This window comes from Colias philodice, chromosome 5 (assembly GCF_061535455.1).
Source record: "Colias philodice isolate Cphi_HAF_F1 chromosome 5, ilColPhil1 Martin Lab GWU primary, whole genome shotgun sequence".
In the NCBI taxonomy this organism is placed as follows: Eukaryota; Metazoa; Arthropoda; class Insecta; order Lepidoptera; family Pieridae; genus Colias; species Colias philodice.
Window position 1 is genome coordinate 11,507,188 of NC_143090.1, and position 15,398 is coordinate 11,522,585.

A 15,398-nucleotide genomic window follows, 5' to 3' on the forward strand; every position below is an offset into this window, starting at 1 on the left:
TTTTAGATTAATATAAACATAAAAAGTGATTGAACATAGGAACCATTTACCGAAATATTATACCTAATATAATAATATTATTATATTTGTATCTTTTTCGATAATGTGCATGACATACCTAGTTTATGACATAAATATTCACTTATAATACCACAAGAGATAATTTTGAAGCTCGTGTGGTATTCGGGGGATTATTTTTCCGTCCCAAATGTCGGCCAATAATTTCACAATTGAATTCAACCTGTCAGTTTGACGTCAACGACCAGAGAAAATTTTCAAAAAATGATCAGTAATACGTAGTATATTATTATTAGTCTGTGGTAATACCATGTAGGTTGTACCACGTGACGTCAAATGGTGCAATTCTATTGGTCGATATTTGGGTCGGAAAAATAATCAATGGAATACAATCTTCTATTATAAACGTTGGGTTCAGATAAGTTAAATATCTATACTGTTAAATATCTATACTGTACTTAGTAGCTCGGATTTAAAATAGATATTTCAAAGGGCATCTTTAATGTCATAACAATAGTTATTATTATTTCAATTAAGTTTATTCACAATGAATATACAAAAATGTTTTTGTTATTCTATTCTCATTCTGTTTTGTTGTATTTCTGAAGAAATATTTTAATGAATTCTTAGAATTTTAGATGTTTATAAAAATCATGTTAAACAATAATCTTATTTTATTCATAAGCACGAGTTGTATTCTAAGTGTCTTGACAAAATTAGTTGTAGTATGTATTGGATTTTAATAAATAAATTATATTATGGGTATTTCGTGAACTTGCTTATTCTTGGCTTAACACAATAATATGCTTATGTGTAATAAATTTACCAGTTTATTTCACTTGAAATAATTTTATTGTAAATGGAAACTCCGTTTTTTTTTCAGGCGCGATTAATGGAATTTATTTACTATTTTTTTCTTCTTCTTCTCTTAATTAATGGCTCCACCCAATAAAAAGGGACTTCGCCAATGTCCAGTATATATGGGAGAGACAGGACTCAAATTTCAGTCACTTAGACTTGTTTTTAAATTAGTTTACTTAAGTTAAGTTAATTCCTCGGATTTGCTTGCTTGTACTTCGTAATCGCATTTACAGTAATTAAACATTTAATATCATCATCCATTTTGTTTTTTATAATACTTTTTTTTTAATAATTATCCTAGCCAAGTGGAGACAAATCCAACTAACCAAATACATTAAAATCGGCATTTCCATTCAAGTGTTGTAACTAAATTTTCTTTTACATATATATGGAAATAAATCATAAATAGATAGGAATATATGTGTCTAACTAATGGATATATTTTGCAAATATGTGTTCCTGAAAGCTGTCGTAAATGATGTAGGGAGATGGATGATACTCTGTAATAAATATTACCTAATACACTGACCTATTTATATGAACTAGATTTATAATATTTTGGTTTTGAATTTTAGTGTACTAAAATCGTTTCCTACATTTTCAAGGTATCCACAATAAGCGACGTCGAAACTTGTAATAGGAGTAAGGAACACAATTTTTTTAAACGATTATAAATACATATATACTTAGGTATATTCGGTTGCTATAAACATTAAAAAAAAAATAGATTACACTTGAAATTATGTTAGTGACTGTACTTCATATATGAACGTTACATTAATAACTTTGTGCACGACTGTACCCTGTAATGGAAACAGCTTACAAACGCTTCAGGGAAAGCCCTGAAGCTCTCAATGTTTGCGTGTTTCTCAAACTTCTTCATCTCATATCGTTATGTTATAGACTAGCTGCTCGCCCCTGTTTCACCGGGGTTTATGAAAACTAAAACTTATGCCACTCAGGAATAATATATCTTTCTGCTAGTGGAGGAGTTTTTCAAATCGGTTCAGTAGTTTCGGTAGCTATTCACGCTACCTATTCACTTCAAATAATCACACAAATAAATCGTACTTCTTAATAGTTACCTGTATACCCTATCTGGTAGTCTACACCTATGGTGCTGTTACTGTGGAAAGCATAGGTAGCAGGCAGATTTCACGATTTCGGATGGCCAACTACGATCTTTTTTGTCTTTTAAACTTCGCTAGATATGTACCTACTCGTATAGTCCGTAAATAGAGATCTATCATCTATAATACTGCTACCTGTGATATTGTTGATATTTGATTCCAAAGATAAGCTTTGTAAAAATCATTCAAGTCGCACTATTACTACATTTAAAAAAATGTCAAAAGTTTATTTATTTATTTATTTATTTATCCTTTATTGCTCTTAGATAACTTAAATATGAACTTAATCTAATTATAAATAATTATAACAAATGGCGGTCTTATCGCTAAATAGCGATTTCTTCCAGACAACCGGAGTACGGAAGGAAATTAGTTAGAGAAGAGGAATAGGGCAGAGCATAAATATAATATGTAAGAATATAATATTAAGATAAGTATGAGAATATGTATAAAGTTATATTATTATCTTCTGCATTTTTTACTGCGGTAAATCGTAGCCTATATCTATCTCTATATCCGGTTACCAAAAAATATGCTAGACTAGTTACAAAATCGTTAACTATGCAGTATAAATTACCCAAAGCTAGATCCAAATTGCCTTATAATTTCATTGTTCCCGCTGACACAAGTCTTCGGGATGACCTAGATGCATATTTTAATATTCAATATACTAAGCCCTTAAGAGCTCGATAGAGGTTTCGTTGAACTTTCTTAATCCGTTTTTATACTGTGGTGCCCTGCGGATTTGTTCGGTTATTTGAGTTCTAATAGATTTATTAATTTCACCGTTCTACCAAGTCAATATAACTAAATTTAAAAAGTAGTCAAAAATTCTTTATGGCTAAAAGAGATTACATTTTAATTTTATCCCGTTTCTGGAATCTCTGAATAAATAAATTATACCGAAATATAATTCAAAACAATATTATTTAAATTTCCCGAAATTAAACAATACTTACACAATACATTCAAAATCGACTTCCTCTAAACGTAAAGATGAAAATTGTAAAAACCAATCCGAAAAATAATAAAAGACCTTAAGACGAAAGCCGGAAAATGTATATTTAATTGCACCTTGTCATTTACTTCTGTATTGTAATGTTACAAGGCCACAGAGCGGGACGGGCTTATGGGTGCAGCCGTGTGCTAGAGCGAGAGGGCCAGGGGTCATAGGTACACTGTCCTGACCCAGTTATACACATATTGATTTGTTGACCTCCTTCTACCTGTTGATGCCTTGCAGCCTAACTCAAGGTTGTATGCAGGATTTCATTTGAGCCTTTCATAATTTAGAGGGTACTTGGAAATTTCGGGATGCTCAGAAATGGACTGGCGGGTCGGTTTATTTACTTGAATATTACCTCTTATTTTAAGGGTTGAGTTTAAAGCTTGTTTAAAGTGTTACACAAAATTAATTATTACCATAAGCTCTTCGAAATTATCTATCTTATATTATATTATATTATCTTTTACTTATTTAGAAAAGAACAGATACAACAGTTTCAATCAACTATTTCTGCAATGTTTAGTACTTTTTACTATAGTGTTAGAGGGCGATGTAATTGAAGTAAAGCATATAATTAACCATTTATTTTTCTTTACAGCGTGGGTGCTCGGTTGGCTGATGTGCAAGACAGTGCCCTACGTCCAGGGTTTGTCTGTGGCGGCGTCAGTTTACAGTCTTGTTGCAGTATCACTTGATAGGTAAGATTATTGTTAAAGGATATAGATAATCTTTATTCACCTTTTTTAAATCCATAAATAAAGTATTGATACGTAAACATATTTTGATTTTAAATGAATTTTAATAGATTCTGTGTTTGTGTAAATCTCCCGGTTATCTTGGATCAAATTCTGCAATCATGAAGCTATATTGTTTGTTAATGATATGTTGTTAATTGTATAACTACGTTTTACCTTGCAGATTCAAATATAAGTCGAGAAAATAACTAAAAGTTCATCAATTCATCAAACTTCTTTCATCAAGAACGAAACAGATATATCATAAATGTTATAGTTACAAATAACGTAAGAACATTTTTTTTTGTCCAACATTATTTTTCTGTCATTTTTTTTCAGTAAAAAATATTTTTTTAAAACTACCCCATAACGTTTCACACGTTTTGCCAAAGGGGGCAGTAACTCAGCAAATAATAGACGCCATACATTTGTTTTAATTTCAGCACAATGGTCCATACAGGGCAATAAATACCGGAGGCAATTGCACGGAAAGTGTAGCGACCCCTTTCAGACAACAAACATGACCCAAATACTCGTATGTCCCGCGACTGTTCCCATGAACTTAACACTTTAATGGGGATGTTCTGGCAGCGCCCTCTGGCGCGACAAGTTAGCAAAAACCATGGTATTAGTATTTTTGTAACACTTTTATAACATCGTTACAGAATCTTATACAATATGAAAGAAATAGGATACTAGAGCTATTGCAATTACTATTTTTTTTTTTACTTTTGGTAGCTGATCAGACAAATATTTTCCATGATTTCTTATATTTAATTTTCTTATTTTAGTGAAGAATTGAGTGAATTCTGTAAAATTCTGCCCTATCCATCGAACAAGAAACCTCGACCAAGGGAAAAAGTGAAAATTTTTAACCAGCGTTCCTTATACATATAATTTACATTTTTGTTTCAAATAATTATCTATTTGTAATATTATGTAGTGTGTTTTGTGTATTAAGCTATAAATTATTTTTATTAATTCATTAACTACTTCAAATACCTCTAAACTAACTTGTTTATTATTATCCTGGTAGTTCCTAATACATTTATATCGTATTCTGAGTCGATCATTGCGTATAAGGTCATATGGAAAATCCAAGGAGTTTGGAAATGTGCCCAAATTGTAGCAATACTTCTTTCCCTATTATTTTGGGCAAATGTTCTATTTCTGTATATATGATAGGAGAATATGGCCTTCTCAGCGACTGAGTGAGTATGTGAATATAATTTTCAGTGTAAGCATAAATTAATATATTCTAGGGAACATAAGTTACCATGGTTACCATTTACAAACTAATGAGCAAATTATGAGAGTGTTTTGACAGAACTAATGTATAGGTATTTGCATATAGGTATATTTTCAAAACTCGCTACAGTGCTTTAACTTTAATTGTAGGTAGGTATATCATTTTAAAGCAAATTTAATCTACACCATTGTCTTTAAAAATTAAAACAAAAACAATTATTAAAGAAATCCATCTTGTATTAAAATGATGGCGGCTTATCTCGACTTCCAAAAACGTTCGCGTCATTACAGCGAACTTATCAAACTTTTACCAAATTTTTGAGCCCAATTTGTACCTGTCTTCAAGTTGGTCCCATACTTCGTCCCCACCTTGACCTGGCCCGTATTATAATGAGCATTATGTCCCAAATTCCATCGATGACCTTGCGTGCCGAAAATTTATCAATGCAGTGAAATTTGCGTAAGAAGGAAGATGATTGGGAGCCGCTTATTATACAAGCCCTCATTATATATACGGACAGATATACTAACAAATTGTTTTATTGTGTGTGTTTTGTTTTTCCCTATTTACATAGATTTCGTTACATAGTGGGTTTCGTTTGATCGTTTTGTTTACCGATAAGTAATCATTTTATGGGAGATGGACGATTCAATCGTTTTTTATGGGATTCAGATATCTGTAAAAGGTTTATTGTGTTTATAAGCGATACATTATAATATGTACTTAACATAATCTATAACATCTATAAAAAATGATCAGATTTGGGAGTCTGTTTGTGTTAAAATAAAACATTGTATCGCATGGCAATACAATAATTATATAAATGAAAAAAAAATCCTTCGTTGATATTCGCATTTGTTCGTTTGATTAAAACATACGTTTTCTCAGTTTAATTTGTCTAGATCTAGCAATCTTATCAATTACTTAGCTTTTAAAAGGATTTTGATTTAATCCTTCCTTTAAAAATTGATCAATTTTACAAAGCGCCTTGCAAAAAGGCATATCAATAAGCAATGGCTAATGCTTTTTAAAAAACAACCTTTGCATACTTTATGCCATACTAGATTTCCGCCCGCGGCTTCGCCCGCGTTTTCAAAGGATAACCCGCATAGTTCCCGTTCCCGTGGGATTTCCGGGATAAAACCTATCCTATGTGTTAATCCAAGTTACCCTCTATATATGTGTGCAAAATTTCATTGTAATCGGTTCAGTAGTTTTTACGTGAAAGAGTAACAAACATCCATACATCCATACATCCATACATCCATACATCCTTACAAACTTTCGCCTTTATTATAGTATTAAGATTATAACTATAAAGAAGTTATCTAATAGCTCTAATTAACTACCTGAATACAGAACATCTTCAATAGCCCCATTTTAATATACTTAACAATTTCTGTCATTTCTGACCCATGTATTCAGAACCGCTATTTATTTCTGGAAAATTTCAACCCAATGAAATCCCGCTGCCGCTCAAATATTGGACCTTAAATAAGCACCCGAGAATTCACTATTTGCCCACGTGATGTGAATTAATCTCACCGGAAATACTAAAATTGCATTTCGGTTCAAAACACTACGTGAGTCAATATTGTTGCAGTATCAATGTTCATACAGTTCTTTACTATAGCAAGCGCTTATAACTGATTTCCATTCAAGTGTGATTTTTCATTCATTTTGATCGAGCATCGAAATAGAACTAGTGAACGTGGGAATTATTTTATTTTTAATATTTTTATTTGTGGGGTTTGAAATAGATTTTGTCACAGTTCCTTAGTTGTGTTTGTTTTTATTATTTATATTAGGTACGTGATGTTTATATTCTTTCATTGAAGGAGATGACACAAAAATGTTGCGTTTATTCATCAAATGCTTAGCTTAGTTTAGCTAGTTTCAATTTGTCCGAAACTTTAAAGCTCTATGAATTTTTCAGGAAAGATAAATGTGATTTTTGCGAGTTTCATCTCGCAGTTCCACCTTTTATAAATATGACTTTTGTTTTCGATGTATTAGCTGCCATTTATTCCAGTAGTACAGACAAATCTAAACGAGAAATAACTTAGTTAATGAAGTTGTACTTGTGTAATCTGTCTGGATAGTTTGTTTGAGGGATTAATTGCTATAGACGTTGACCGAAAGAAGCTCTCCTTTGTGGACAAATCCGTGTATACGGAGTTGGTTCTTGTACGTATTTTCTCGGTCTAGTAATAATTATAATAATGTACTAATCTTGTTGTTGTTTTCATACAAAAAGAAAATTTTTCGGTATTTATCGTGATAGTGGTATGCTAGTGAAAGTTGTTTACAGCGCGTTATTAGATTTTTTTTTTGTATAATTCAGGGCATTTTTTTGATCTGCATTAGTTTTTGAAATGTGTTTCCCTTTCGTCTTGTATATTTTCATTGGGTTTGTTTTCACGTTTTTCACGATTTTAGAATGTTTGCGCTAAATTAGCATGCTTGGATGTAGATATGTACATTACATATTATGTAATTATATGTATACATTCGAACATGCTTTATTTCCTGAATAAGCAAATGTAACAAATAAATATTAAATGTAACATTCAGGGAATAAAGTATAGGTAGGTACTATAAAAGAGAATTTCAACAAATCATTGAAATTAAACTATAACTTATTTTCAAAATTTATTTCACAATTATATACAAAATAACTTAATCTACATAATAATATATTAACATTAATTACTACCTATTACACTAACTTTTGTTGGGAATAAGAAGCAAATGTTTCTCACGGTTGACTATTAGTAATTTTTCAATTCTCGGAGTTAATCATGCTTCTCTAAATATTATGTGTGTGTCGTTTATAATACAGTATGTACATTTGTATAAAAGTTTCTTTATCCGAAAATATCTTGTTCTGTCTTCAAGCGCCATTAACAGTGTTTTCGGAAGAGCATTTTGAAGAGTTCCTAGAAATGTTTTTCACGGATGACTATTAGTAATTTTTCAATTGCTGCAATAATCTTGCCAAATATTAAGGTAAATAATTGAGGTAATTTTCGTTTGCTTTTTATGTAATAACCAGCGTGTGAATCATGGCACAGTTTGTTAAACTTCTTTTTTAACGGCAGTTGTTTCACACGATTGACTATTAGTAATTTTCCAATTACACGCCGTCAAAATAAAAATAATACTTTCAATTATTATCGTTTTCACAGATGTCACATTGTTTCTGAAGAAAGCTTTATTTCTGGAGGAAGCTTTTGACGACTGACTATTGGTAACTTATCAATTATCATACAAGACGGTTTTCAAGTTTTTTATCGGATTTTGATTCTTGAATAATTTTCAGTCCGGTTCATTTTTCAGCCTATAAATGTTATTTAACCTCCCCTTTTTTCCTTTTTCTAGAAAAAGTTTTTCACGGTTGACTATTAGTAATTTTTCAATTACATGTCCAACTTGATTTTATGCATCTAAAATACTTTTAGAGACGCCACTCTTTTCCAGTTTAACCTCTGAAACTCTGTCTTGTCTTTTTCTCCTTTTATTGCCGAAATAAGAGACATCCAGAAGCTATGTTTCTGAAATATGTTTTTCACGGATGACTATTAGTAATTTTTCAATTTAATTGAGGTAATTTTCGTTCGTCATCTGTTTTGGAGTATGTTTTACACGGTTGACTATTAGGAATTTTTCAATTATATTCCACTTAATCTCCAGCTTTTAAAATACTTCGTGTAACGTTTGAGACTCTTTTCTAGTTCAATTTTTATTACCTTGTTGCTTCCAGAGATATCCATAGAGGCATTTATAAAATTTGCTGTTGTTGGGAGATGTTATTCACAATTGACTATTAGTATTTTTTCAATCAAGTGATAATATGCTTCTTAATACTTTTAGAGATGTTTTCCTTTTTCCTCGTTTCATCTCTATAAGTTCGTTGTTAACGAAACAAGAGGCGCATCGAAGACATTTTGTACTGGAAGATGTTCTTCACGGTTGACTATTAGTACTTTTTCAATTAGATGCAACTCAGAGCAATACTTCTTTGAATTCAGGCTCCAGGGATCGCTGTTAACTTGTATAGATACTGTTCATACAAGTTATTTCAAACGATGATCTGGCTATTGATTAATCGCCAATCATTATATTCAAGAGCTTTTCGTCTTCATCTGTTTTACTTGATTGGTTTCGGAATATGTTTTACACGGGTGACTATTAGTAATTCTTCAATTATGTTTAACTTGATCATAAGCTTCTTAAATATTATTTTTTCAACTGTTTGCCACTCTTTTGAAGTTTTACCTCTAGATTTCCGTTGTTTCCGGAGAAGCAGGCTTTCAAAAATTTAGTTGTTTCTAGCAAAAGTTCTTCACGATTGACTATTAGTAATTTTTCAATTATGTATACGAACAGATACTAACAAATTGTTTTATTGTGTATATTTTGTTTGGTTTCCTGTGTTGGTTTCCCTGTTTGTACATAGATTTCGTTACATAGTGGGTTTCGTTTGATCGTTTTGTTTACCGATAAGTAATCATTTTATGGACGATTCAATCGTTTTTTTATGGGATTCAGATATCTGTAAAAGGTTTATTGTGTTTATAAGCGATACATTATAATATGTACTTAACATAATCTATAACATCTATAAAAAATGATCAGATTTGGGAGTCTGTTTGTGCTAAAATAAAACATTGTATCGCATGGCAATACAATAATTATATAAATGAAAAAAAATCCTTCGTTGATATTCGCATTTATTCGTTTGATTAAAACATACTTACGTTTTCTCAGTTTAATTTGTCTAGATCTGGCAATCTTATCAATTACTTAGCTTTTAAAAGGATTTTGAATTAATACTTCCTTTAAAAAATGATCAATTTTACAAAGCGCCTTGCAAAAAGGCATATCAATGCATATCATAAGCAATGGCTAATGCTTTTTAACAACCTTTTTAACAACCTTTGCATACTTTATACCATATTATAACTCTAAAGAAGTTATCTAATAGCTCTAATTAACTACCTGAATACAGAACATCATCAATAGCCCCATTTTAATATACTTAACAATTTCTGTCATTTCTGACCCATGTATTCAGAACCGCTATTTATTTCTGGAAAATTTCAACCCAATGAAATCCCGCTGCTGCTCAAATATTGGACCTTAAATAAGCACCCGAGAATTCACTATTTGCCCACGTGATGTGAATTAATCTCATCGGAAATACTATTGCATTTCGGTTCAAAACACTACGTGAGTCAATATTGTTGCAGTATCAATGTTCATACAGAATCTTTCTATAGCAAGCGCTTATAACTGATTTCCATTCAAGTGTGATTTTTCATTCATTTTGAGCAAGCATCGAAATAGAACTAGTAAAGGTGGAACTGATTTTATTTTTAATATTTTTATTTGTGGGGTTTGAAATAGATTTGATCACAGTTCCTTAGTTGTGTTTGTTTTTATTATTTATACTAGGTACGTGATGTTTATTCTTTCATTGAAGGAGATGATACAAAAATGTTGCGTTCATTCATTAAATGCTATGAATGTAGCTAGATTCAATTTGTTCTTTAAACTCCTTGAATTTTTCAGGAAAGATAAATGTGATTTTTGCGAGTTTCATCTCGCAGTTCCACATATTCGAAATATTGTTTTTGTTTTCGATGTATTAGCTGCCATTTATTCCAGTAGTACAGACAAATCTAAACGAGAAATAACTTAGTTAATGAAGTTGTACTTGTGTAATCTGTCTGGATAGTTTGTTTGAGGGATTAATTGCTATAGACGTTGACCGAAAGAAGCTCTCCTTTGTGGACAAATCCGTGTATACGGAGTTGGTTCTTGTACGTATTTTCTCGGTCTAGTAATAATTATAATAATGTACTAATCTTGTTGTTGTTTTCATACAAAAAGAAAATTTTTCGGTATTTATCGTGATAGTGGTATGCTAGTGAAAGTTGTTTACAGCGCGTTATTAGATTTTTTTTTTGTATAATTCAGGGCATTTTTTTGATCTGCATTAGTTTTTGAAATGTGTTTCCCTTTCGTCTTGTATATTTTCATTGGGTTTGTTTTCACGTTTTTCACGATTTTAGAATGTTTGCGCTAAATTAGCATGCTTGGATGTAGATATGTACATTACATATTATGTAATTATATGTATACATTCGAACATGCTTTATTTCCTGAATAAGCAAATGTAACAAATAAATATTAAATGTAACATTCAGGGAATAAAGTATAGGTAGGTACTATAAAAGAGAATTTCAACAAATCATTGAAATTAAACTATAACTTATTTTCAAAATTTATTTCACAATTATATACAAAATAACTTAATCTACATAATAATATATTAACATTAATTACTACCTATTACACTAACTTTTGTTGGGAATAAGAAGCAAATGTTTCTCACGGTTGACTATTAGTAATTTTTCAATTCTCGGAGTTAATCATGCTTCTCTAAATATTATGTGTGTGTCGTTTATAATACAGTATGTACATTTGTATAAAAGTTTCTTTATCCGAAAATATCTTGTTCTGTCTTCAAGCGCCATTAACAGTGTTTTCGGAAGAGCATTTTGAAGAGTTCCTAGAAATGTTTTTCACGGATGACTATTAGTAATTTTTCAATTGCTGCAATAATCTTGCCAAATATTAAGGTAAATAATTGAGGTAATTTTCGTTTGCTTTTTATGTAATAACCAGCGTGTGAATCATGGCACAGTTTGTTAAACTTCTTTTTTAACGGCAGTTGTTTCACACGATTGACTATTAGTAATTTTCCAATTACACGCCGTCAAAATAAAAATAATACTTTCAATTATTATCGTTTTCACAGATGTCACATTGTTTCTGAAGAAAGCTTTATTTCTGGAGGAAGCTTTTGACGACTGACTATTGGTAACTTATCAATTATCATACAAGACGGTTTTCAAGTTTTTTATCGGATTTTGATTCTTGAATAATTTTCAGTCCGGTTCATTTTTCAGCCTATAAATGTTATTTAACCTCCCCTTTTTTCCTTTTTCTAGAAAAAGTTTTTCACGGTTGACTATTAGTAATTTTTCAATTACATGTCCAACTTGATTTTATGCATCTAAAATACTTTTAGAGACGCCACTCTTTTCCAGTTTAACCTCTGAAACTCTGTCTTGTCTTTTTCTCCTTTTATTGCCGAAATAAGAGACATCCAGAAGCTATGTTTCTGAAATATGTTTTTCACGGATGACTATTAGTAATTTTTCAATTTAATTGAGGTAATTTTCGTTCGTCATCTGTTTTGGAGTATGTTTTACACGGTTGACTATTAGGAATTTTTCAATTATATTCCACTTAATCTCCAGCTTTTAAAATACTTCGTGTAACGTTTGAGACTCTTTTCTAGTTCAATTTTTATTACCTTGTTGCTTCCAGAGATATCCATAGAGGCATTTATAAAATTTGCTGTTGTTGGGAGATGTTATTCACAATTGACTATTAGTATTTTTTCAATCAAGTGATAATATGCTTCTTAATACTTTTAGAGATGTTTTCCTTTTTCCTCGTTTCATCTCTATAAGTTCGTTGTTAACGAAACAAGAGGCGCATCGAAGACATTTTGTACTGGAAGATGTTCTTCACGGTTGACTATTAGTACTTTTTCAATTAGATGCAACTCAGAGCAATACTTCTTTGAATTCAGGCTCCAGGGATCGCTGTTAACTTGTATAGATACTGTTCATACAAGTTATTTCAAACGATGATCTGGCTATTGATTAATCGCCAATCATTATATTCAAGAGCTTTTCGTCTTCATCTGTTTTACTTGATTGGTTTCGGAATATGTTTTACACGGGTGACTATTAGTAATTCTTCAATTATGTTTAACTTGATCATAAGCTTCTTAAATATTATTTTTTCAACTGTTTGCCACTCTTTTGAAGTTTTACCTCTAGATTTCCGTTGTTTCCGGAGAAGCAGGCTTTCAAAAATTTAGTTGTTTCTAGCAAAAGTTCTTCACGATTGACTATTAGTAATTTTTCAATTATGTATACGAACAGATACTAACAAATTGTTTTATTGTGTATATTTTGTTTGGTTTCCTGTGTTGGTTTCCCTGTTTGTACATAGATTTCGTTACATAGTGGGTTTCGTTTGATCGTTTTGTTTACCGATAAGTAATCATTTTATGGACGATTCAATCGTTTTTTTATGGGATTCAGATATCTGTAAAAGGTTTATTGTGTTTATAAGCGATACATTATAATATGTACTTAACATAATCTATAACATCTATAAAAAATGATCAGATTTGGGAGTCTGTTTGTGCTAAAATAAAACATTGTATCGCATGGCAATACAATAATTATATAAATGAAAAAAAATCCTTCGTTGATATTCGCATTTATTCGTTTGATTAAAACATACTTACGTTTTCTCAGTTTAATTTGTCTAGATCTGGCAATCTTATCAATTACTTAGCTTTTAAAAGGATTTTGAATTAATACTTCCTTTAAAAAATGATCAATTTTACAAAGCGCCTTGCAAAAAGGCATATCAATGCATATCATAAGCAATGGCTAATGCTTTTTAACAACCTTTTTAACAACCTTTGCATACTTTATACCATATTATAACTCTAAAGAAGTTATCTAATAGCTCTAATTAACTACCTGAATACAGAACATCATCAATAGCCCCATTTTAATATACTTAACAATTTCTGTCATTTCTGACCCATGTATTCAGAACCGCTATTTATTTCTGGAAAATTTCAACCCAATGAAATCCCGCTGCTGCTCAAATATTGGACCTTAAATAAGCACCCGAGAATTCACTATTTGCCCACGTGATGTGAATTAATCTCATCGGAAATACTATTGCATTTCGGTTCAAAACACTACGTGAGTCAATATTGTTGCAGTATCAATGTTCATACAGAATCTTTCTATAGCAAGCGCTTATAACTGATTTCCATTCAAGTGTGATTTTTCATTCATTTTGAGCAAGCATCGAAATAGAACTAGTAAAGGTGGAACTGATTTTATTTTTAATATTTTTATTTGTGGGGTTTGAAATAGATTTGATCACAGTTCCTTAGTTGTGTTTGTTTTTATTATTTATACTAGGTACGTGATGTTTATTCTTTCATTGAAGGAGATGATACAAAAATGTTGCGTTCATTCATTAAATGCTATGAATGTAGCTAGATTCAATTTGTTCTTTAAACTCCTTGAATTTTTCAGGAAAGATAAATGTGATTTTTGCGAGTTTCATCTCGCAGTTCCACATATTCGAAATATTGTTTTTGTTTTCGATGTATTAGCTGCCATTTATTCCAGTAGTACAGACAAATCTAAACGAGAAATAACTTAGTTAATGAAGTTGTACTTGTGTAATCTGTCTGGATAGTTTGTTTGAGGGATTAATTGCTATAGACGTTGACCGAAAGAAGCTCTCCTTTGTGGACAAATCCGTGTATACGGAGTTGGTTCTTGTACGTATTTTCTCGGTCTAGTAATAATTATAATAATGTACTAAACTTGTCGTTGTTTTCATACAAAAAGAAAAATTTTCTGTATTTATCGTGATAGTGGTACGCTAGTGAAAGTGGATTACAGCGCGTTATTAGATTTTATTTCTGTATAATTCAGGGCATTTATTTGATCTGCATTAGTTTTTTAAATGTGTTTCGTCTTTATACTTTCATTGGTTTGTTTTCACGTTTTTCACGATTTTAGAATGTTTGCGCTAAACTAGCATGCTCGGATGTAGGTATATGTTCATTACGTATTATGTTATTATATGTATACATTCGAACATGCTTTATTTCCTGAATAAGCAAATGTAACAAATAAATATTAAATGTAACATTCAGGGAATAAAGTATAGGTAGGTACTATAAAAGATAATTTCAACAATTTATTGAAATTAAACTATGTATAACTTATTTTCAAAATTTATTTCACAATTATATACAAAATAACTTAATCTACATAATAATATATTAACATTAATTACTACCTATTACACTAACTTTTGTTGGGAATAAGAAGCAAATGTTTCTCACGGTTGACTATTAGTAATTTTTCAATTCTCGGAGTTAATCATGCTTCTCTAAATATTATGTGTGTGTCGTTTATATACATTTGTATAAAAGTTTCTTTATCCGAAAATATCTTGTTCTGTCTTCAAGCGCCATTAACAGTGTTTTCGGAAGAGCATTTTGAAGAGTTCCTAGAAATGTTTTTCACGGATGACTATTAGTAATTTTTCAATTGCTGCAATAATCTTGCCAAATAATAATTGAGGTAATTTTCGTTTGCTTTTTATGTCATAACCAGCTTGTTACACTTCTTTTTTAACGGCAGTTGTTTCACACGATTGACTATTAGTAATTTTACAATTACACGCTGTCAAAATAAAAATAATAC

At 30.8% G+C, this 15,398-nt stretch overlaps 1 protein-coding gene across 2 annotated transcripts in view; it reads left to right on the forward strand.

Annotated features, from left to right (window-relative positions):
- Positions 1-15,398, forward strand: part of LOC149488673 (neuropeptide SIFamide receptor-like) — a 99,488-nt gene that overhangs the window by 43,940 nt on the left and 40,150 nt on the right. The window contains exons 1-3 of one of the 2 annotated variants that reach the window (XR_016315594.1): positions 3,650-3,713; positions 4,193-4,374; positions 4,541-4,618. Coding sequence is in view for 1 of the 2 variants with exons in the window: in XM_089695146.1 (XP_089551272.1) it covers positions 3,614-3,713 (100 nt within the window). In the remaining variant the exon portion in view is untranslated. Of the gene's footprint in view, positions 1-3,613; positions 3,714-4,192; positions 4,375-4,540; positions 4,619-15,398 lie in introns of those variants that run through there. The other variant, XM_089695146.1, reaches the window with a different exon arrangement.